General features: G+C 38.0%; 1 protein-coding gene across 1 annotated transcript; it reads right to left on the bottom strand.

Moving 5' to 3' along the window:
• Nucleotides 1-23,220: 23,220 nt before the first annotated feature.
• LOC126101518 (hepatoma-derived growth factor-related protein 2-like) lies at nt 23,221-24,102 on the bottom strand. Its single transcript, XM_049912161.1, has one exon. The coding sequence runs from the start codon at nt 24,100-24,102 to the stop codon at nt 23,221-23,223; it is 882 nt and encodes a 293-aa protein (XP_049768118.1).
• Between the last annotated feature and the right edge of the window lie 1,382 nt (nt 24,103-25,484).

The following is a 25,484-nucleotide window of genomic DNA, read 5'->3' as shown; positions in this document are numbered from 1 at the left end:
TTGATTGTGAGAAGAGCTGTCTACGCGAAAAGACGCGTACAGATGCGTAAAGAATAAGCAACGACACGCAGAAACACGCACAGATGCGCAAAAACATGCACAGATATGTAAAAATAGACAAAAATTCGTGAAACCACGTGCAGCCACGTAGAACTACGCACAAATAGGTTAAAAAACGTACAGAAGCGTGGGTGAAAATAAACGATGAGATATGGGAGTGTGTCTATGTCGCGATAAGTGAAGATAGAGGAAAGGGGGATGGTTTAGGTCGAGGATCAAAAGTTCATGTGGCACGGGCCGGTGTGGAAAACAAAACTACATCAGGATGAGGGAGGAAGTGGGATCAATAGAATTAAATGCAATTAACTGTCGGAGGAAAGCATCTGGGACATCAGATGCTACGTCGACAGTCCGAGCGGTCACGAAATCCGTGTTGCGTTCATGGTTTAATTCTGTTTTTTTAAGTTACATAGGTTTTTTCCTGAAAGTTGTTGGCGTGCCGATACATATTGTCTGCCTTTCCAGTCAGTGAATCAGCTGCAAGATGGGAGGGTTGAAACTTGCATAGCTCTCCCAGCTGAGAAGTTCAGGTCGGAAGCCTCTGAGACATCTCGCTTCACCGAGTGGTCATGAAAAGACCACAAAATACTCACTTAATAAAACCTGTAGAGAAGTAGTTAATGTTTTTCATTTTCATTACTTTCAAACGTTTTATAGTATCACTGTTTATGTGTGTGCTCCCCTAAGAACTGCATAGCCCAGTTTCTATTCGGAATTTTGCTATTCATTTTGAGCTAATTATAGTCTCGACACTTCTGCACCACTATTTTTGACGTAAATCATTGTTCCTGGAGATACACATGCCTGTCTGTTTATTTACTTTTACTTTGTCAGCTTCTGTGGTGCTCGCTGTTTCCAGCAGACCATTTGCAATGTCAACTGTTGAGCTCCATTCGGACATAGTCTGTCCCAATATTTCTGACACCGCATATTCTTTTTCACATGCAATTGCTCATCTCTCAGATCTGCCTGAAATATCCTATTATTTATTTAAACAGATATTATGCAGACGTCTTCCTGTTCAATATAAAAGTTATGTTTCACTCACAGAGAGTCCATAACTACTGGTAACATCACTAGAACCTCTCACAAATTCACTTACATGTTTTCACTCACACACAGAGTTTGTACAGAGTACGTGGTTCGCACAAAAATCATTTGAGTGTTATTTCTATATCATACTTTTCGTTCATACTGTGTTCCATCTCAGAATCATTCTTTTACTCATTTACTTTGAATACTGTGGTATCGATAGCTACGATGCTACGACGTATGTGCAAGTTCGTAGGTTGGCACTACGACACTGACGACAGCGCCCTCTAGCTGGCACTGTGCAGCTCTATGAGCGCCGCTCCTGATTCAGCCCATTTGATTCCGAGTCGACGACCAAGCAACTTAGCTTTTACTTCATAGGGGGCTAGCCATTACAGACTTTGTTACTTCAGTTACTTCAATGATAGTTTGTCGCGCTACTAGTAGCTCTTAGCGTTGATACCTATATGGCTTCGCACCTACGTGCTCATCTCAGCTAAAGTTACGTAAGCCTAATGTAATTCTAATTCTTCCTGTAGTAAAGGTGATTTAAATTGACAGATTTTTACCTCACCTGCTCCTACTCGCTTCCTACATTCAGCCTACGCTTCAGTTTACAGGAGCACACTCACGCGCTGCCTACCAGGCGGGATACAAAAAATACATCTTATGACATTTAGACAATTTGATGCGTTTGTACGTAAGGTTTGCTTACAAATTGTCTTTTTGCAGATAAATAGCCTCCTTTACTGAGTATTGGTCCAACTGATTATTCCAGATCTCATAATGCTGTGTATGTTGCACATTTACTGTAGCATTCAACATGGATTCACTCACTTACTTTAGTTCTTTGCACCTTTCTGCATAAAACAAGGCTCTGTATACAAGCACTTCTGTTCTTCACACCGAGAATGAAACTCGCAAGTAAGGATAAATCGCGACCTTGCAATGTACAACAACCCAAAAAAGCAATTGGACCAAATATGTCTCAATATTTGTAAGCTGAGTTCGGTTATGACCTTGAACAAGTTCCAGGAAGTCTACGCTGCACTCATTTAAGCGTAACTTATACATTGTCTTGTACCTAATCATTAACTTTCATTACATATTTTGATAAATAAATATAACTTTGCATTCCACACATCAAGAAATGAGTTATACACTAAATGAATATTTCTATAGGAATAACGCTAATCACTAAAAGAACATGCTAATTAGGTATTTTATCCTTCCACCAAGATGTCCAGTATCGTGCATGATTCTTCTTAAGGTAGTAAATATTCTCAAGAGGACACTCCTTAATATTTCATGAGAAAAATCTTAACATTCACATTACATACATCCATTCATGCGCTTGTTCTTTCTAGTTGGAAGTAACATATACATGGAATAAATACTAACTACTGAAAGAAAGGAAGAATCGTTACAAATACTATTTACTTGAGAAAACTTTATTTTTCTATTCAGGTAATTGTTCAGACAACAATTTTTTCAGATATACAGGAGGGCATAAACCCCTTAGTTTGTGTGTGTCTGCATGTCCCAAAATATAACATGCTTTGTAGGGCATAGTGTTTACCATGTATGGCCCACTGTACAATAAATGCCACTTTTTGTTCTGTTTCTTGATAAGCGAGGCATTACGTGAGCTCTGAGCAGTACCAGGTCCCTAATTTGATGCGTCTTTACACTGGTAACCTTTGTGCAGTTATTCTTACAAAGCGTAGCTTGTTCCATAAGGACATTTAAAGCTTGCTCTATTTTAGCTTCCCATATTTGATCATTCCTCTCGCACATGGTTTAACCATTCATTAGACTCGCAAGAAGTAAGCATTAACTCAGATGGTGTGAAACCAGTGGAAGCATGAGGCAAAGTATTGTGTATGGTCTCAGACTGAGCAACTTACTCAGTCTATCTTGTCTTCATATTAGAAGGTTCTTATAAATTGGCTAAATTCTCTTAATACTCTCTTCACTGGATTATTATAAGGTTTATAGCCTGAAATTAAAACATGTTTAATGTCATGCTGTTGCATGAAACCTTTCCATTTCCAATTAATAAAGTTGTTGTTGTTGTGGTGGTCTTCAGTCCTGAGACTGGTTTGGTGCAGCTCTCCATTCTACTCTCTCCTGTGCAAGCTTCTTCATCTCCCAGTACCTACTGCAACCTACATCCTTCTGAATCTGCTTAGTGTATTCATCTCTAGGTCTCCCTCTACGATTTTTACCCTCCACGCAGCCCTCCAATACTAAATTGGTGATCCCTTGATGCCTCAGAACATGTCCTACACAACCGATCCCTTCTTCTGGTCAAGTTGTGCCACAAACTCCTTTTCTCCCCAATTCTATTCAATACCTCCTCATTAGTTATGTGATCTACCCATCTAATATTCAGCATTCTTATGCAGCACCACATTTCGAAAGCTTCTATTCTCTTCTTGTCTAAGCTATTTATCGTCCATGTTTCACTTCCATACATGGCTACACTCCATACAAATACTTTCAGAAACGACTTCCTGACATTTAAATCAATACTCGATGTTAACAAATTTCTCTTCTTCAGAAACGCTTTCCTTGCCATTGCCAGTCTAAATTTTATATCCTCTCTACTTCGACCATCATCAGTTATTTTGCTCCCCAAATAGCAAAACACCTTTACTACTTTAAGTGTCTCATATCCTAATCTAATTCCCTCAGCATCACCTGACTTAATTCGACTACATGCCATTATCCTCGTTTTGCTTTTGTTGATGTTCATCTTATACCCTCCTTTCAAGACACTGTCCATTCCGTTCAACTGCTCTTCTAAGTCCTTTGCTTTCTCTGACAGAATTACAATGTCATCAGCGAACCTCAAAGTTTTTATTTCTTCTCCATGCATTTTAATACCGACTCCGAACTTTTCTTTTGTTTCCTTTACTGCCTGCTCAATTTACAGATTGAATAGCATTGGGGAGAGGCTACAACCCTGTGTCATTCCCTTTCCAACCACTGCTTCCCTTTCAAGTCCCTCGAATCTTATAACTGCCATCTGATTTTTGTACAAATTGTAAATAGCCTTTCTCTCCATGTATTATACCCCTGTCCCCTTCAGAATTTGAAAGAGGGTATTCCAGTCAACATTGTCAAAAGCTTTCTCTAAGTCTACAAATGCTAGAAACGTAGGTTTGCCTTTCCTTCTGACGTGTTCCAATATTTCTACGGAATCCAAGCTGATCTTCCCCGAGGTCGGCTTCTACCAGTTCTTCCATTCGTCTGTAAGGAATTCGTGCTAGTATTTTGCAGCTGTGACTTATTAAACTAATAGTTCGGTAATTTTCACATCTGCCAACACCTGCTTTCATTGGGATTGGAATTATTATATTCTTCTTGAAGTCTGAGGGAATTTTGCCTGTCTCATACATCTTGCTCACCACGTCTGGCTCTCCCAAGGCTGTCAGTAGTTCTAATGGAATGTTGTCTACTCCAGGGGCCTTGTTCCGACCTAGGTCTTTCAGTGCTCTGTCAAACTCTTCGCGCAGTATTATTTCACCCATTTCATCTTCATCTACCTCCTCTTCCATTTCCATAATATTGTCCTCAAGAACATCGCCCCTGTATAGACCCTCTATATACTCCTCCCACCTTTCTGCTTTCCCTTCTTTGCTTAGAACTGGGTTTCCATCTGAGCTCTTGATATTCATGCAAGTGGTTCTCTTTTCTCCAAAGGTGTCTTTTATTTTCCTGTAGGCAGTACCTACCTTACCACTTGTGAGATAAACCTCTACATACTTACATTTGTCCTCTAGCCATCTCTGCTGAGCCATTTTGCACTTCTGAATCATTATCTGACAAAATGACAGTTCGTTCACTCACAAAGCAATCTGAAGGGATTCCGTTCATAACAGAAGGCTAGTTGAAGATTTTGTCGGCAGATAGGTTACGGTATTTGCTAAAAACACCATACAGAGCAATTAAATATCTGACGCCTCCCTTAGCTGTTGGTAAGGGCCGTGTTAGTTCAAGGGCGACGGGTTGCAGGGGTTGAGAAGATATTATTAGATGTAACTCCATTTTGCAGCAACTTCTGTATTTGTTTTTTCAAGTTTTGGTAATGGCAATAGGCAACTATTTTATTAATAAACTTAGTGATACCAAAATGACCCCAGGAATTGTATAGATGCCAGATAAAATGCTCTAGGGTATTTCTTGCCTTACATACACACCAATTTTCCTTGCCTATGTTGTATCTAAAGAACAACACGGTCCCTTGTATCTGATACTGCTGACTTAATGCCCTTAACGTATCTTTCACGTTTTTCCACAAAGGGTCTGCATCTTGTAGTTTCTCTGTATCCCTGCTCACTTGCCTGTAGATAGTATCTTTGACCAGCAATACAGAATACATTTTTCACCATATCAGTGAATCCAGGAAGTCCCTGTGGGAGCCTAGACGATACATCTGCAACTATATTATCGTTTCAACTGATATCGCGTATTACAAATCGTATTCCTGTAATAATAATGTCCAACGAGACAATCTAGCATGTAACAGCTTACATGATAGCAAGAAGCTTAATGACTGAAGAGCACAAAAGACTTTCACATGCTTGCTGTGCACTTAATAGTAGTACTTCTTTAAAGCCCACACTACTGGGAGAGCCTCAAGTTATGTAATGGAATGTGCTGTTTTGCATCCCTTCAACACTTGGCTTGCAAAACCAATTACCCTTATCTCAGTTTTATCTGACGATTCCTCAATTTGGAATAGGCGTGCCCCAAGCCACAGGTTGTCATATCTGGATGTTTTACTATTTCTGAAATCACTAATGCCTACTTGATTTTGTCAAATGCTGCTTTTGCATACATTGGACCATTAACAATGTACATTCATTTTTAGCAAGTTCAGTAAAGCGTCACTATTCAATAATTGTCCTGGTACAAAACACCTGAAGAAAGAAGCTAATCCCATTAACGCTTTTAACTGTCTTTTGGTTCTGGGTTAGGGGAAGTTCTTTATTGCATCCATCTTTCCTGGTTCTGATCCTATTCCACTAGGTGAAATGATGTGTCCCAGATACCTGATTTCGCTGCATCGAGATTTGGACTTTTTCAGGTTATCCATCACACACGCATTCACGAACTTGCTTAACACTCTTTTCACAAACTGTAAATATTTCTGCCAAGTACTTGTGAGGACGAATAAGTTGTCCACATATACCGTGACTCAGTCTAAGAATTCAGGTCCTAACACCACATCGAGTGCAGTGATAAAAACTCTCCCACTCACATTTAGACCAAAAGGTAGTATCCTGGTAACTTCTACCCACAAGTATGAAAGCTGTATATTTACTAGACAACTCTGACTACTCAATCTGCCAATAGAACGAGTGCATGTCAATTGTGGTTAGATATTGTGTACCATAGAACTTTTGTGTCTGTTCTTCTGGCCTTGTCCACACTGGTATAATTCCTTTATTTATATCCTGGGCATCTAACACTAGGTAAATGCTCCTATCATCTTTCGCAGTGGCCAACAATGGACTGCACTATGGTGCGAATGTAATTAAATAATTCCCATCTCCTTCTTTGCGTCTTCCTTCTGCATCCATGGCACAATATAGACAGCATGACAATATATCTGGTGCACATACAGTTGCATATGGTGGGTGTACCCTCGAATAACACCTGATTTTTCTAAGAATATCTTTCGATAATCATTCGACAACTCAGAAAGTTCTCACTACTGTGACAAAGTCAAGTAGTCTGATTCAATTACTTTCGCCTCTTTAGTCTGGTAATGGTCTGTGACTCCTTATTTCTGTCAATTTTTACGTCACAATAACCCTACTCAGCTTGGTTATTGCTTATTAACAAAGAAGTTTGTCTGGTACATTGTATATATTTATTTATTATAAGACCAATAGTCTTAACCAATTTCCAGTGCTCCGTTTTCCCATTTGTTTACTAGCCAACAAAGTCCACATGAGAGATTGATCCTTGCACCCCTCTCAGGCAAAAATTTCCAGTCCACGATGACAGGCACTGACAAATTATTTGCAAGCAGAAAAGTGTGTCTGTAGGCTCCTTTTCTCATTATTATGTTGGCCTGCACATGGTGCTTAATCAATTGACGTTTCGCACTGATAGCTCCTATACCACCTGACAGTTCTGCACAGGATATATAAGTAACTTTCTGACCTGATTAACCAGTTTGAAGAATTCGCTATCCACCACAGAAACTGGCGCTCCTGTGTCAATCACCAATTGCACATTAATATCATTAATACTGCCATTTATTGCAGCTTAAACCACTTCAATGCTAACCCTTTGGCAAGTATGGGGCTCATCTGACAGTTCTTGCCTGAGGTCACAACCATTATTATACTTTAAAATGTTTAAAAATCGTTATATTGTGAGCCACAACACTGTGCTGCAACCATATGCTGAAGGCTTACAGTGGCTATGATGTTTGTGAAGGTGTAGCCTGATCATCATCAGTTACCTCCACAATGCGTACACTATGCATCTGTGTTTGATTCGGTTGTATATTCTGTTGTGAAAAGGACAAATGTAGCTGGCAACTAACGTCAGGCATGAGAATCACAGTCATTTGGTTGATAGGTATGTTCTGGTTTTGTTGTGACTGTGGTCCTTGATTTGTATTTCATCCACTAGGGTCCTGATTCTGTCACAAACCATTTCAAGTCCCCATATTTTTGTTAGAGGTCGATGTAAACACATTATCGTTCCTTCGTTTTCGGCTAAAGTTCGTATTACCATTCCGGTAATTGCTGTTATTCTTATTGTAGCTGTCGCTGCTGAATTGCGACCTATTGTTATTATTAGGACTATTATGGGAATCTTGATTACGATAGTCATTGCTATATCTGAAATCAATGTTCATTTGATTCTCACCAGTATGATGGTTATTGTGATTCCAGTTATTCTTTCTGTTAAAACTGTTCGATGCATTGTTATCACTCGATTTCTTTGCATTTTTATGGATTAGATGCACAGAATCGATGACTGACAATAAGTGTTCCAAGTCCGCATCCGGTGCATGGGCTAGCTTCTCCCTAATTGGTATGGCTAAATGTGCGTTTAGTATCCTGAGCACATCCGTATGGGAAGTAGGATCTCCCAGTACCTCGTCATCCACTTTCTTACTTTGACCTGTTTTTGGTTATATGCTTCTGGGCTGTACACAAGTTTTCACTGTGTCTCCTATACACAGGTTGACCAGAAACGTCCTAAGAAATGACTTTCAAAGTCTTCAAATGTGTTGCAATTTTCTGCAACTTGACGAGACGAAAGTGAGGCATCTCAGGTTATGTGAGGCATCACAAATTGAATCTTTTGTCATTCTGTCCACGACATGGCAAAACACTCCTAAAGTTCTTTGTGAAAACAAAAGAATGTACAGTTTTTTATCCTCTCTGATAGTCTCAAGCGGTCTATGTATTATCAGGCTTCCCTCCTGCATTAAATTGGTGAAGTTTGGTACACATGGTTCACCAAAGTTACACTACTACTTGTTTGTGGAACTATAGGGCTTCATTGTCGTGTATCTGCTCTATACATGGTTTCGAATGCTGGTTGAACTAAGGGTGTAACCACACACTGTGTTAAAAGGAGACACATGTTCACATCCTATCTTTGTGTCGCTGTTTACCTGTTTTCCAGTTACCACAACCAGATATTGCCTATTTCGTTGCCACATACGGAATATGGACTGAATAATGTCTTGTATGCTTGCCAGTTTAGTCTGCAAACCTTGGCAGGTCTCCCTCTTGCTCCAAAAGCTACATTTTCTATTTCTGCTCCCATCTCTTCTTTTATGGTTTGCAGCACATCTATAGCGATTTCATCTACCCATTTGGTTACATTTTTAGCTGTTTTTCTAGTTTATTTTGTGCTAGATGCATGTTAACTACATCGGCACTCAGCTGTTCTACCGCTTGTGGTAGTCCTTACACTTTGTTTGGAGTGTACTTACTTTCTTTCGAATACTCATTAAGTCCTCCTTAATGTGCCCTTTTATAGTTTTATCATGAGGGTCCAATATCTGGTTCAGTCTCGCGACAGACTTCCGTCTTGCTCGGTTATAGCTTCATTTACTTGTCTAACCAAATCGCTCAAAGCCCTAAGTGCTTGTTCAGCATATCTTCCCTTTTCTAATCTTGCTAACTTTTCATCTTTTTCCTTTTGTAGAAGCACCTGCTTCCTGTCCTTTCACTCTCAGACTCGACAAGAAGTTACTTTTCCATCATTACTTGTCTCTCCTCTCTTTCTCTCTCTAAAATCGCTTGCTTTTCCTGTCTTTCCTTTTCTAACAATTCCAGTTTCTAGAGTATCACAGAAAGAAAATCACTTTCGGGTTTTACAGGTTGTGGAAGATCAGCTGTCGCTGCTCCTTGTATTGTAACATTCACAACAGTCCCGCTATAAGAAGAAGTAAGTATGTTTTCTCTCTCAGTTAACGCTTTACAGGGTTAGAAGTGCTTCTACTTTTGTTGTGGCTTGCCATTTCCCAAAGGGGGAATTCATCAGTTATCATTTCGATCATACTTTGACTGTGTGTGTCATGAACATTATCATGTGACTGTGCATCAAGTATCTCCTCAATGTCAGTTTTATCCTTACGTTTTGGCGTAACCATTTTTCTCTAATAAGATAGCGCTGCACATGTGGGATACACAAATAACATAATATATATAAAAGAACTTAACACTGAACACAAATATACGCAGAAATTGCCTGGCAGCAAGCAGACTGTATTGCATGCAACAGTTAGCGCTTTTCACATAAGTCTTGCATGAACCGTTACTGCCAGTTAAAATTGTCTATTTAGAAATCAACGATGTATGCACCACACGCCCAAAGCTATAAATTCTGAAATTTCACAGTACATGCACGTAGGTCCTTACTTTGAGTAGATTCTGCACATTATTATTGTTGTGTGGCTTTTATAACTGAGTTTACTTCATTTATCATTCAATATACTGAGTACCTCAAGCGCTTGCTTGATCGTCAAATCGTTTTTTCAAATACATGAAAATGGAAAACACAATTGCATTAACAACTTGTCGAGACTGTATCCATGTACAAACACATACGTCCAATAATTTTTTAATCGAATCCCCACACTATAGAGTGCCACTGCAGTGTAAAATAATAAGAAATAAAATGCTCCTTACTCTGGTGTGGTTTGTTATGACTGTCAGTATCGCATGAAAAATACTTGGTGAATAGTGTCTTTAGAAAATTAAGCATGGCAAATGAGCAAATGTACTATATGAAATAAAAACAACCACCAGTTGTGGAAGGTAGTAGTCGAGAGCGCTTCACTGCGGTTTCAACACATATAAGTGGGCCTTATTCAGAAGCCTTATTACCTACAAATAAGTATATACAAATAAATGCAACATCCAAAAAATTAGGATCTTATAAACACATAACATACATACAGTGGAGGGTATGACAATATGCAGTAAAAGTACATCCACGTGTTATCATAAATGTAAGCTGAATGGCCACATGCAAAACACAGCAGAGTGGCCGACTGACCAAGAACCTGAAATGGGCACTGATACATTTCAAAAAGGCCACAAATTATTACTTATTAAAATAAGCCACAACTTACATTTTACATGCTGAAAAATTTTTATATCACAAATTCTAGAAACAGTGAATGACAGCAACCATCAAAAATTATTTCAATGGGACAACTATTCTTATAAAAATTACATGCAAAGTGCCATGATTTTAGAGACATGTACAACATTTTATTGGGAACACTTATGAAGAGTTTGCCATACAGCAAACAATGTAGTAACCCGATGTAATAACTATGTTAATTCGAACACAGGACAAAAACCATTGAAGAAATTTTTATTTTTCGGTTGGAGTTAATTGTTCGAAATTGAGTCCCTATTATAGAAACAGTGTTTAAAAATTTTGAAGTTCTTCTGATAAATCTAACCTATACCCCTTCTCCTCTCTATGCAAAATAACACAATCTTCCAAATTACTAGCGGAATATCTGCTTTGAACGAGATGTTCAGTGCATGTGGAGCCATGAATGTTAATAGCTCCTTTGACCAGTAAATGGTCGTAACACCTATTTTTAATTTTCCTCCCCATCTGACCAATATAAAAACGTGGGCATTCGTTACATATTATCTAATAAACAGCCAATTGTGGATAGGGATATTCTTTACAATCTAAGTTGTGTTATCTTTCCTCTCAGGTTGTTACTAGTTGAAAAAGACACATTGCAGCTATATTTCTTAGAAAGAAGTCGTCTAATTTTATATGTAATATTACCTAGAAACGGTATGGAGATAAAGTATCTTTTCCCATTCACATCTTGCCATTTACTATCACCTTATGTGGAACGGTTTTTAGAGGTTTGTTCATCCAAAATGCTATCAACTAATGAGGGATTATAGCTGTTATTGGTGGCTATCGACTTAATTAATTGCATCTCATCTCACAAGCTTTCAGGTGTTAATGAAGTAATCAATGCTCGATGAATACTAGAATGGGAGATGGCCAGTTTATGGGCTTGGGAATGTGCTGAGTCAGATTGAATGACATTATCAGAAAAAGTTTTCTTTTAGATATTGAAGTCTATTTTGTCGTCATGTACTCGTAATGTATGATAAAGGTAATTCAGTTCTCTGCTACTATTTTCCAGTTCTTTGGTAAATACAATTTTGTTCGTGAAACTGATTGAATTCGAGAAACAGTTAATCTAATTCATCGTTTGTACCTTCAAAAAGATTACTAAGTCATCGACAAACCATGCATAGAAACTAATGTTATTCAGTATTGCGGCATTTCCTTTAAAATATAGTACTTCACTTCGAAAGAGTATAAGAAAATCTTTGCTAGGGACTAGCCATGGCTAAAGCAAAGGGCTTTGTGTACCATTTATTGTCAATGTTGAAATAGTTATATTTGAGAACGATCCTAAGCAGAGCCATGAGTTCTGTAATTTCTTGTGGGTTAGCAATTTCTTCTCTAATGATTCCAGAGTTGTGTCTACTGAGTCATTAGTGTATAAGCTAACTACATGGAAGGAAACTAATTTTGTCTGAGGAGTGCCTTTAATATTAGCTAATCCACTGATCAAGTCTTCAGAATTTTTCACCAAAAAGCGTTTCTCACAAACATAAGATTCTTTAAGCTTTGCATGCAAAAAAGGGCTAACTTGTGATGAACACTATGCGGACTATCTACGAGCGGACGGTTCATCTGCCAATGGATGATGGTTGAGGTGATCAGTCAGAAATCTACAGATATCGATATTTGAATGCTTGGACCTATTTTGACAGCAACCGAGGTTGGAATCTTCCTACACGTTGGTCAGGGGGCCTCAATACGACGTAGTGAATCACCGAAACTGGTAGCCAAATAAAATATCACTTTGGAAATTAGACATCTCAAAGGTGTTTGATTTAACATCCTACACCGAACAGCTGAGTGCCTCAACCATCTCTGAAAAGATGGACATACAGAGACGAGAAAGGATGTAGCTTGAATTTATTGAAAGTACTTCAAAAGTTTTAAACACAGTTTCAACAATAAGGATCCAATTTTGAACGACAAGCTACAATTGAAATATAAAATTATTTACTTCTGGCGTTTTTGAAATGCATCAGTGCCCATGTTAGGCTCTTGGCCAGTCGACCATTCTGCTGCATGTTGCATGTGGACTTTCAGATTTCATTTATGATAAGAAGTGGACGTACTTGCTCCCTGCCGCTGTTGAATAAGCAGCAGCCAGCAGCAAGTCGCACTCTTAACTCACTTATTTGTTATATAGTCTAATTCTTAATTTCTTTTAATGTTTTGGGGTACTTGCATAGTTTAATTCACAAATGTCAGGCATATTATAGTATTTGAGAGTGTTAGTATCCATATAGTGTAAATTCGCGTAGTCGTCAGTCATCTGTTTGTTTAGAACGGCTTGTGAGATAAAAGAGAGGAAAAAAATTGTTAGGGATGGATAAGGACTGCATCTGTTGTGTATGGATTCAGGGTAATTGGCCATTGTCCGTAAACAGCTGGAAGCAGTGTTGGCCATGGTCGACAGCCTTAGGCTGTTGCCCTGGGCTGCGGTGACGTTGGGACACCCTAGGTGAGCGATTTGATGCCTCTGGAACCTGTAGCATCGCCTGGGATCTGTGATGCCACTGCGCCTTCGGATTCGGACGTCCCTGTCGGTCGTCACTTGCCTGACGGTACCAAAATAATAATTGGCTCCTTCTACCAACCCCCCCGCCCCCCCAACTCAGATGATATAATAGCTGAACGGTTCAAAGAATACTTGAATCTCATTACAAATAAGTATCCCACTCATACAATTATAATTGGTGGAGACTTTAATCCACCCTCGATTTGTTGACGAAAATACATGTTCAGAGCTGGTGGAAGACAGAAAACATCTTCCAAAATTGTATTAATGTTTTCTCTGAGAATTACTTTGAACAATTAGTTCATGAGGCCACACCAGTTGTGAGTGGTGTGAACACTCACTTGACCTCTTAGCCACAAATAATCCTGATCTAATAGGTAGTGTCATGACCGACACAGGGATTAGTGAACACAAGGTCATTGTAGTGAGGCTCAAAACCTTATCAACCAAAACCACTAAAAATAAACCCAAAATATATCTATTTAAAACAGCAGATAAAAATTCGCTTGATGCCTTCCTAAGAGAGAGTCTCCATTCCTTACAAGCTAATTATGTAAGTGTAGACCAGATATGGCTGCAATTCGAAGCTACAGTATAGACAGCAATATGTAGATTCATACCACATAAGTTAATAAGAGATGGGACTGATCCACCATGGTACACAAAACACGTCAGAACACTTTTGCAGAAGAAACGAAAAAACCATGCCAAATTCAGAAGAACGCAAAATCCCCAAGACTGGCTAAGTTTCATGGAAGCTCGAAATTTAGTGCAGATGTCAATGCGAGATGCTTTTAATAGTTTCCACAATGAAACATTTGCTGTGATTTTTACCTTAATTTTATTGTAACTTGTAATTACACACATACATAGACACAAAGTAAAAAAACACTATAAACACTTCATATGTTGCTATGTCAACTTGCCTTACAGATATATTTTATTTTTATATAAACTCTTAGATGTTAAGCACTATTCTTTTTTTTAAAAGCACACACAGTAAACATTGTATTTAACTTGATCCACCCCTTTGAACATCCCCCCTTAAAGAGCAATGTTTATTTTTAATGATTCTAAATCACAAGCTTCACAAATTTAGTTATCACACAGCCATGGTAATTGTTTCATAATAGCATTTCTAAATTTCTCAAACTTTGATCTTTGTATAGCTTTGGTCAGTATGTCTGTTAATTGTTCTTCCATATTACAATATTTTATCTCAAACAAACCTTCTCTGTATTGTTCGCTAACATAGTGAAATTTTACATCTATATGTTTGCTTCGTCTAACCAACTGTCCTGATTTGATCATTTGGATAGCACTTTGATTGCCTACATGAAGAGTGATTTTCACTTTTCTTCTGGTTAACTCTTGTATTAGGATATTGATGTGTTTCATTTCTTTGGTGCATTCTGCTGCTGAAATGTATTCTGTTCCAGTTGATGAAGAAGCTGTCACACTTTGCTTCTTGGAACACCAACTAATGGCAGCACCATTATAAAGTACTATGTATGCACTTGTACTTTTTCTGTCTCTTAAATCTTGTGCATAATCGGCATCACAATAAAAATTTAAACGAACACTGTCTTCTTCTTCACTTTCTACTTTCTTATAGAAAAGACCATCATTCTTGTACCTTGTAGATATCTAAGAGTCTTTTTACATTTTTGTAATCCCTTTTCTTGGGGTCTTCTGTGAAGCAGCTCTCATAATTTACTGTAAATCCAAGATCTGGTCTGGTTTTACATGACAAATAAAGAAGGGTTCCTATGGCTTCAGGATATGCAAATTCAATGTGTTCGTTTTCTTAATTTTCTTCATTTGTCTCTCCCTCTGGAAGTAATGGAGTCTTCATGGCCTTACAGTTAGTCACTTTGAATTTTTCTAGTACTTTCTTTGCATACTGCTCTTGGTGTAAAAATATTCCATCCTCAGTCTTCATTATTTGTATCCCTAAATACATATCTGGATTTTCTACCACAACCATTTCAAATTTCTTCTTAATTTTCTTTAGTATATTTTCAATTTTATCCGAGTCTTTTCCTATTATGATTCTATCATCAACATATATAACCATGTACATTTCTTCGGTTGCATCTTTAAATATGTACTGATTTGATTTCAATTGAATTAGTCCTTCTGATTTTAGGAAATCTGTCAAAGTTTTTTTCCATCTGGTTGAGGCTTGTTTAAGTTCATACACAGCTTTCTTCAAAACACAGATTTTTTCAGCTTCTTTGTATCCTTCAGGTATCTTCATAAAAATGTTATGATCTAGTTTCCCATAGAGAAATGCTGTTTTGACATCAAACACTCTCATATGGATATTTTTCTCTGCTGCCACCGCCAACAACAGTCTCAATGAACAAATATCTATTACTGTACTGAATAATTCCTTGAAATCTATATCATTTTGACAACCTCTGGTAAGTAGTCTGGTCTTATATCGTCCATCATCTTTGACTTTAAAGATCCATTTGCTTGTTAAGATTTCTTCCCCTTTTGCTTCCTCTGAACTAACCAACTTTCATGTTTCATTCTGTTGAAGAGATCTCTTTTGTTCTTCAATTGCTTTTAACCAATTTTCTTTGTCTGGACCACTCATACATTCTTTATAGGTAAGTAAAGCTGTTTCATAACATTATATTTTACAGGTTTTTTTCAAACACACTCCTGGAAATTGAAATAAGAACACCGTGAATTCATTGTCCCAGGAAGGGGAAACTTTATTGACACATTCCTGGGGTCAGATACATCACATGATCACACTGACAGAACCACAGGCACATAGACACAGGCAACAGAGCATGCACAATGTCGGCACTAGTACAGTGTATATCCACCTTTCGCAGCAATGCAGGCTGCTATTCTCCCATGGAGACGATCGTAGAGATGCTGGATGTAGTCCTGTGGAACGGCTTGCCATGCCATTTCCACCTGGCGCCTCAGTTGGACCAGCGTTCGTGCTGGACGTGCAGACCGCGTGAGACGACGCTTCATCCAGTCCCAAACATGCTCAATGGGGGACAGATCCGGAGATCTTGCTGGCCAGGGTAGTTGACTTACACCTTCTAGAGCACGTTGGGTGGCACGGGATACATGCCGACGTGCATTGTCCTGTTGGAACAGCAGGTTCCCTTGCCGGTCTAGGAATGGTAGAACGATGGGTTCGATGACGGTTTGGATGTACCGTGCACTATTCAGTGTCCCCTCGACGATCACCAGTGGTGTACGGCCAGTGTAGGAGATCGCTCCCCACACCATGATGCCGGGTGTTGGCCCTGTGTGCCTCGGTCGTATGCAGTCCTGATTGTGGCGCTCACCTGCACGGCGCCAAACACGCATACGACCATCATTGGCACCAAGGCAGAAGCGACTCTCATCGCTGAAGACGACACGTCTCCATTCGTCCCTCCATTCACGCCTGTCGCGACACCACTGGAGGCGGGCTGCACGATGTTGGGGCGTGAGCGGAAGTGTGCGGGACCGTATCCCAGCTTCATGGAGACGGTTGCGATGGTCCTCGCCGATACCCCAGGAGCAACAGTGTCCCTAATTTGCTGGGAAGTGGCGGTGCGGACCCCTACGGCACTGCGTAGGATCCTACGGTCTTGGCGTGCATCCGTGCGTCGCTGCGGTCCGGTCCCAGGTCGACGGGCACGTGCACCTTCCGCCGACCACTGGCGACAACATCGATGTACTGTGGAGACCTCACGCCCCACGTGTTGAGCAATTCGGCGGTACGTCCACCCGGCCTCCCGCATGCCCACTATACGCCCTCGCTCAAAGTCTGTCAACTGCACATACAGTTCACGTCCACGCTGTCGCGGCATGCTACCAGTGTTAAAGACTGCGATGGAGCTCCGTATGCCACGGCAAACTGGCTGACACTGACGGCGGCGGTGCACAAATGCTGTGCAGCTAGCGCGATTCGACGGCCAACACCGCGGTTCCTGGTGTGTCCGCTGTGCCGTGCGTGTGATCATTGCTTGTACAGCCCTCTCGCAGTGTCCGGAGCAAGTATGGTGGGTCTGACACACCGGTGTCAATGTGTTCTTTTTTCCATTTCCAGGAGTGTAGTTATTTTCCTAAGGTTGTAGTTTCTTGTGTCTTTATTGCATGTTATTACTTCTTGATTTCGTTCTCCTTGATCTTCATGGTATTCTATTTCATTTTCTTGATTGCTAGTATCATTTGATAGTTCACATTCTGCTCAAATTCAACATCTCTTGATACAACAATATTTCTTCTTTCTGCATCAAACAGTCTGTAGCCATTTGGTGCATGACCAACAAAAATGTATGCATTACTGCTTACATCTAGTTTCTTCAAATAGCCTAAATTTTTAGCAAGAACTCTTGATCCAGAAATTTGAAGTCTTGACAGATCTGGTATTTTCCCAAACCATTTCTCTGCAGATGTGGCACTTTGATTCATAGTTGGACTTCTATTGATTAAGTATGTAGCTCTTTCTTTAGTTTGCTGTCGAATATCATAGCTCTTGCCAATTGAGCTGAGGGCTATAAGGAATATTATAGTCTAGCACAATTCCTTTTCCTTCACGCCAATTCTTAAACTCACGACTGGTGTATTCACTACCTGTATCACATCTTATTTTTGATACTTTTGTACTGAACTTATTTTCACTTTCTAACTCATATTTTCTTATGAAGCTTTCAGCCTCTGACTTATATCTTAACAAGTAGGTTACACAGAAATGAGTGAAATCATCTAAAACTGTCATGTAGTACCTATATCCATTAAATGTTGGGGATTCTATCTCTCCACAGATATCAGTATGTACGATTTCAAGAGGTCTTGTTGCTCTATCTCTCACAGTAGAAAATGGTTTTCTTGTTAATTTAGCTCTCACACATGCTTCACACAATTGTTCTGTTGAGCATAAACTATTAGGAACTCCTTCACACATTCTCTTGATCTTTGAAGTACAGCTTATGCCTGGATGACCTAGTTTATTATGCAATTCTTGTTTTTCTTTTTGTGTCAGTAGTGATTGCATTCCTGATTTAATGTTCACTTCATACAACCCATTTCTTGCTTTTTGTCCTTTCAAAACAGGTATTTCACCTTTATAGATTTGAACACAATGTTTAGTAAAAACAATCTTTTTCAGTGATTGCATTTACAGACATCAGACTTCTGCTCAGTTCAGGAACATACATAACATCTTTTAGAACGCAGTTTCCTGTTGCAACTATTGTCATTGATCCTCCTTGTTTGGCAACTTTTACAATACTGTCATAATGGTTCTGAGCACTATGGGACTTAACATCTATGGTCATCAGTCCCCTAGAACTTAGAACTACTTAAACCTAAGTAACCTAGGGACAGCACACAACACCTAGCCATCACGAGGCAGAGAAAATCTCTGACCCCGCCGGGAATCGAACCCGGGAACCCGGGCGTGGGAAGCGAGAACGCTACCGCACGACCACGAGATGCGGGCACTGTCATAATGTCTCACCTTTGTTAACTTGTCCACTTCATTACACAAATGTCTTGTACATGCACTATCAACAACCATGACCATATCTTCTTTCTCATTGGATTCTTGTGAAATCTTTCCTTTGTTACCGTCATATGCAATGTGTGCAGTGTCTTTCATCTTCTTTTCTTCATCTGTGTCTTGTTTCTTGTTTTCTTGAGTGACTAGATCTTCTTCTATGTCTTCAAAAGTGCAAAATGATATTCTTTTGTCTTTGTTCTTAAAATAACAATCTTCTTCTTTATAGTTAGTCTTTTTGCAGTGAGGACAGGACTTATAAGATCTCAATTTTGGTTCTTGAATTTTATTTATATTTTTAAAGCAGCACTCTTCTTTTTTGTGATTATTCCTCTTGCATATAGAACAGTGTTCTTTCGTCTTAGGCTTCTTGCATTCTCTTGCAAATGCCCACGGCCACCACAATTTTTACAAATTATATCTTTCCTTTTATTTTTGTAAACCCAACATCAAAGACAATACTCTCTTCTTGATTATTGTTTTTCAGTCGTTCCTCTTCTCTTATAAGCCTTGCAAATAAATTTTCGATAGTCTTCTCACCACTGGGTGATGAATCCCATGTTGGAGAAAACTGTTTGTATTCTTCTGGCAAAATAGACAATATCTTGGGTATGATCATAATATCTGTCATCTTTTCTGACTGGAGACAATTCAGTTCAAGTACTATATTCTGTAGTGCACTTATATTACTAGCCATGTCTTTGGTTTTATCGTACTTGAAACTATAAAATTCTTGAAGCAACTGCTGAGTTCTTTGAGATGCACCTCTTTTATAAATTGCTTTAAGTTTATCATACATTGCCTTGGAAGTTTCACAACACAGTACATGTGGCTTTACCTTTTTATCAATTGTTATCATTATAAAATGTTTTGCCTTGCTGTCAATTTTCTGCTATTTTTTCTGTTTTTCTAAAGTTTTGCAATTTTCCAATGTTTCAGTTCCATCCATAATATCACACAGGTCTTGCGTATTAGATAATCTAATTTCAACATCCCACAGATTGAATGTACTACTATCTTTAAGCACTTGTATATCACGAAATTCTTCGTTTTCTTGAATCATCTTTAACTGTTTTTCTTTCTTATTCATGTCTTCTATTTTTAGCTTTTCTATTTTCTTGTTGCTCTGGGCCCAGAACCTGCTGTGATTTTTATCTTAATTTTTTGTTACTTTATGTGAATGTAATAACACAGATACATAGACACAAAATAAAAAAACACTATACACACTTGATATGTTGTATGTCAACCTACCTTACAGATATATTTTATTTTTATACAAACTCTTAGATGTTAAGAACGATTCTTTTTTTAAGCACACACAGTAAACATTGTATTTTACTTGCTCTGCACCTTTCAACAACATTATCTCAAAATATGGTAGAAAACCCAAAGTGATTCTGGTCATATGTAAAGTACACAAGTGTAAGAAACAGTCAATACCGTCACTACGTGATAGCAATGGAAATGTTACCGATGATGGTGCCACTAAAGCGGTGTTACTAAATACAGTTTTTCGTAATTCCTTCACGAAAGAAGATGAAGTAAATATTCCAGGATTCGAAACCAGAACAGCTGTTAGCAAGAGTAACATAAAAGTAGATATATCAGGTGTTGCGAAACAACTCAAATCACTTAAGAAAGGCAAGTCATCCAGTCCAGATGGTATACCAGTCATATTCCTTTCAGAGTATGCACACACAGTAGCACCTTTCTTAGCAATCATATACAACCGCTCGCTTGACGAAAGGTTTGTTCCTAAGGACAGTAAAGTAGCACAGGTCACAACAATATTCAAGAAAGGAAATAGGAGTAGCTCACTGAACTACAGACCGATATCACTGACCTCAATTTGCAGTAGGATTCTGGAGCATATACTGTACTCGAACATTATGAATCACCTTGAAGAAAATGACGTATTGATACATAACCAATACAGATTCAGAAAATATCGTTCTTGTGCAACACAGCTAACTCTTTATTTTGGTTATACGATAAATCACACAAATCTAAGGGCTGTCAATTCGACTAAATACCTAGGAATTAAAATTACGAGCAACTTAAATTGGAAAGACCACATAGATAATATTGTGGAGAAGGCGAAACAAAGACTGCACTTTCTTGGCAGAACACTTAGAAGATGTGACAAACCCACTAAAGAGACAGCCTATATTACACTTGTCCGTACTTTGTTGGAATATTGCTGCACGATGTGGGGTACTTATCAGGTAGGATTGACGGAGGACACCGAAAAAGTGCAAAGAAGGGCAGCTCGTTTCGTGTTATCGTGCGATAGGGGTGAGAGTGTCAGTGATATGATACGCGAGTTGGGGTGGCAGTGACTGAAACAAAGATGGTTTTCTTTGCGGCGAGATCTATTTACGAAATTTCAATCACCAACTTTCTCTTCCAAATGCGAAAATATTTTGTTGACACCCACCTATGTAGGGAGAAATGATCATCATAATAAAATAAGAGAAATCAGAGCTCGAACGGAAAGATTTAGATGTTCCTTTTTCCCACGTGCTATTAGAGAGTGGAATGATAGAGAAATAGTATAAAAATGGTTCGATGAACCCTCTGCCAGGCTCTTAAGTGTGAATTGCAGAGTAACCATGTAGATGCAGATGTACGTTTATTGTGTATTGTAATAATCTCCACTTATGTATGTCATGTTTTTTATAAAATCCCAATTTTTTGATTAGATTAGATTAGATTTACTTTCATTCCAATTGATCTGTAGTGAGGAGGTCCTCCAGGATGTGGAACATGTCACATTTTTTTTTTTTGCAACCAACAACTGCATTTAATCCTGAAAAATATATACCAGTTGCTGAAAATTATAGCCATGAATACCAGAATACTTTTTATTAAAAAATATTTATTGGCTTCATGTACAACTTTAGCAGCAATATACAGGTACTTTCGTAATAAACATACAATCAATATTGTTACCTGTTGTTTTGTGGAATGGTACACCTAGCTTTGCTTAACAACTCAATACAAATGTCGCCACATAATGTTAATTTAGGGACTTTTGTCTCTTTAACAAGCACCTGTACATCAACACAAGAACAAACACATTTTATCTTTATTGACATCTAGTTTTTACATGAATATATTTGCCTATGAGCATATGACAAACACATATGTGTATAATCTTCTCACACATTCTATGAAACAGAAATATAAGGTACTGAAAAGTGACAACATTACAGTTTCTTTTCAAAGAATGCTATTCAAAGCATTCTTGAATAAAATTAAGATACACACAGTTTGAACATCTGTAATGTTAACTGAAACATGTAGGAAACTAAAAACAGAAATCACTGACAACTAGACATCTAAAATCATATAAAATATTTGATCCTCACACACTACATGCACAAATAAAATTGACGCATCTTAAGGAAACAATTTTTTAAAATAAAACTGAGACATTACAAATAACCTAAAAACATTGAAAATTGGGCAAATCAAATGAAATGATATATATGATCTTCATAAGCCAGCTATGATTGGACAACTAAAATCGTATAAAATGTTTGATCCTCACAAACCACATGTGTGAACAAAAGTAAAGAACATGTTGCTGAAACATTTTTAAAAATATAACTACAACGTTAAAAAAATTGCTGAAAAACATAAAAAAGTACAACTTAAATTCACATGAAATAGACGATATTCACACACTATGGAAAACTGGACAGTTAAAAATCACATGAAATGTTCAGTACTCTGAAAACTATGTGCAGGAATACAATTAAGAAACATGCTGCTGAAACAGGTTAAATATAACTGAGATTAGGAATAACTGAGAAGCATAAAAAATTGGGACAACTTAAAATAAATGAAATATTTGACCTCCAGAAGACTAACTACAGAAAATGATTATGATTCTTACAATGATAAAGAAGTCATTAAAAATCACAAAGTAATGGTATGAAACATAACATTTCTTTTGGTAGATGACTTTGTAACTGTCTTACAATCTGCATTGTTTGTCAACATTTCCTGATATCCATCATACTGAGATAAACACACAAATTATTTGTCCTGAGCATCGTCATCTGTATCCTCAGATTTTTCACGATCAAGCTTATCATTTGGAGGTTCTTCCTCTGTACTCTTGTCAATATGTTCATCTCCAAGTGGAGAATCATTATCTGATAAATCACCATTTGAAGGCTCATTTTTCTGATGCTTAGCAGATCTGTTTTTTGTACCAGTGCCATTACTTGCATTAGCTCCAGCAGCTTTTCTGATAAGGCCCATAGCCATATTGAATGCAGAATTTTTCTTATGAGGTGAGCCATATTGACTTTTGTAAAGTTCATATGGAAAAATATGTTCAGCAGAGCAGACACCTCTTTGATCACTAGCATAGAATGATACATGATACTTTTTTTTCTTTCCAGTTTCATTGGCAAGAGCAGTCACTACAGCTGGCCACGGTGGGTAACCTCTCACCTTCGCAAACACCTCTTTCAAAACTCGTAAAATCATGTTGCTCTGTTGTACGTCGTTTCCGTCCACGTAACCTGTTGCTACCCTTTACTGAAGAGTTATTGCCTATCCCAGGATCGTTATCTGGTAATGCATTGTCTTCATTTTGCTCATTCTTTTTATTAACTTTCAGTTTTCTTCCCTTAGGTTGATTTTTCTGTCTCTCTTTGTTAGTTTCGCTTTTACCACCCTTTGGAGCAGTCTTCTTCTGTTGTACCTGTCCTGTATTCTTTTCGTTTTTACCCTTTGTATTTTCTCTGCCAGTGGCAGGTACATCATTAACGCGTCCAAAGGTCTTTGCTTTTTCAAAATGAATAGCTGGATTCTCTCCAAAAGCAGTTTTTGGTCGAAATGTGTTTTTCATTGGCTTAGACATTTTTCTTTTCTTACTTGATTTCATATTCTTTTTCTTCTTGTCTGGTGAACTGTCACCAGCTTCATCCAACACATCAGCTTCTTTATTGTTGCCTTTATCTGGAGAGTCCATGTTGTCAGGCTTCTTAGGGGCCTTTTGCTTCTGGGAATTGGTACGTACAGAGTGCTCAGAGCTCTCAGAAACATCCCTACGTCTCTTATTATCTTTGCTGGAATCAGAGTTAGCTTCTTCCTCAAGAGCTCGCTTCCTTGTATGCTTCTGTATTTCTTCAACATCTGCCTGAACAGCAGTCATCTTTTCAGCTAAGGAATATTTTGCCAAGTGTGGTATGTCACTCTCAATTAACTCCAGGGCACAGTTAAAATACGGCTTCTTAGTAGGTTTGCCATATTTATCTTTGTAAAGATCATATGGGTACATATCCTCTGGCTTACAAAGAGCATTTTCATTTGTGTAGTAAAATATTACATGGTATTTCACTTTGTTCTTGGCAACCTTCTCTTCACTAACAACATAGGCTGGTCATGGAGGATAACCTTTCACTTTAGCAAAGACCCTATCTCCAATAGTAAATGACTGAACAGCTTTCTCCTTTTCTTTTTCCTGACCCATTTGTCTTTAGAAAATATCCGAAATAAAGGCCAACACAATTGCGAATGTTGTATTTATCTGTATATACTTATTTGTAGGTAATAAGACTTCTGAAGAAGGCCCATTTATATGGGTCAGGTGCTTTTGACTAGTACCTTCCGCAACTGGCGGCTGTTTTTATTCCAGATATTAACATTATCTTTGCATTAAACACGTTGGATGTAAAAATTGCAGATAGTAACATTAATGACTTCACTTTTAAATAAACGTTGAGCAGTATTACTTTCGATATTGTTACGAAATGTCCTTGCAAAGGTGTGGCACTGTTGCGTGACACACAATCCTTTTTTTCTTACACCAGGGGGTACAAATTCTTTAAAACATGAGCTTTGTTATTTATATGAGGTATTTGGTTCGATGTCTGTTTAGACAATACACCTTTTATTTGGTTAAGTTCATTGAATATCATTTACTCAACGTAAATTTCCCTGTTTTAGTTGCTATTAGGTAACAGATTTAACATATGCAATCTGGTACAAGTGAAAGTTGAGACAATATCTGAAAATTCTGACGACTGTTGTTCAATATCTCATTAGATTTTAAGAATTTATCACTTCTCTTTGGCAAAACTTGGCTTTCTGGGTCGTATTTAACAAAATTATTATTATTATTATTATTATTATTATTATTATTATTATTATTATTATTATTATTATGTGCCGCAAAGGCGGCCAGTAGTGGCAATTATCCACTGATCTTAATATTGTATTACCCAAGAAAGATTACTAATTTTACACAAACAAAAAAATATTTTTTTGAACTTTATAGTAATAAATGTATTTTCAAACACAAACCAAGAAACTATGGTTGTTACAGACCTTGAGAGCTACATGTCGAGCAAAATAGCGTGTCCATTCAGGGCAGCCAAAGAGATGAAACATTTTTATCACAACAACAAGTTTGCCATCTACTTTTTACAATGTCTTTGTCTCTTTCTGCGAGATCTCTCTCTCTCTCTCTCTCTCTCTCTCTCTCTCACACACACACACACACACACACACACACACACACACACACACACACACACACACATACTATTCAATATTACATTCTTGGTTCAATTCACCTTCTGAGTTAGGTATATACTATATTACTATAGTAATATATATATATATAGTATAGTAATATATATATTACTATATTACTATACT

The sequence above is a fragment of the Schistocerca cancellata genome, chromosome 9 (genome assembly GCF_023864275.1).
Source record: "Schistocerca cancellata isolate TAMUIC-IGC-003103 chromosome 9, iqSchCanc2.1, whole genome shotgun sequence".
Classification (NCBI taxonomy): Eukaryota; Metazoa; Arthropoda; class Insecta; order Orthoptera; family Acrididae; genus Schistocerca; species Schistocerca cancellata.
This window is presented reverse-complemented; position numbering and strand designations above follow the sequence as displayed.

Coding starts and splice junctions, on each gene's coding strand:
- LOC126101518 (XM_049912161.1), bottom strand. CDS start 24,102: ATGTACCCATATGATCTTTACAAAGATAAATATGGCAAACCTACTAAG.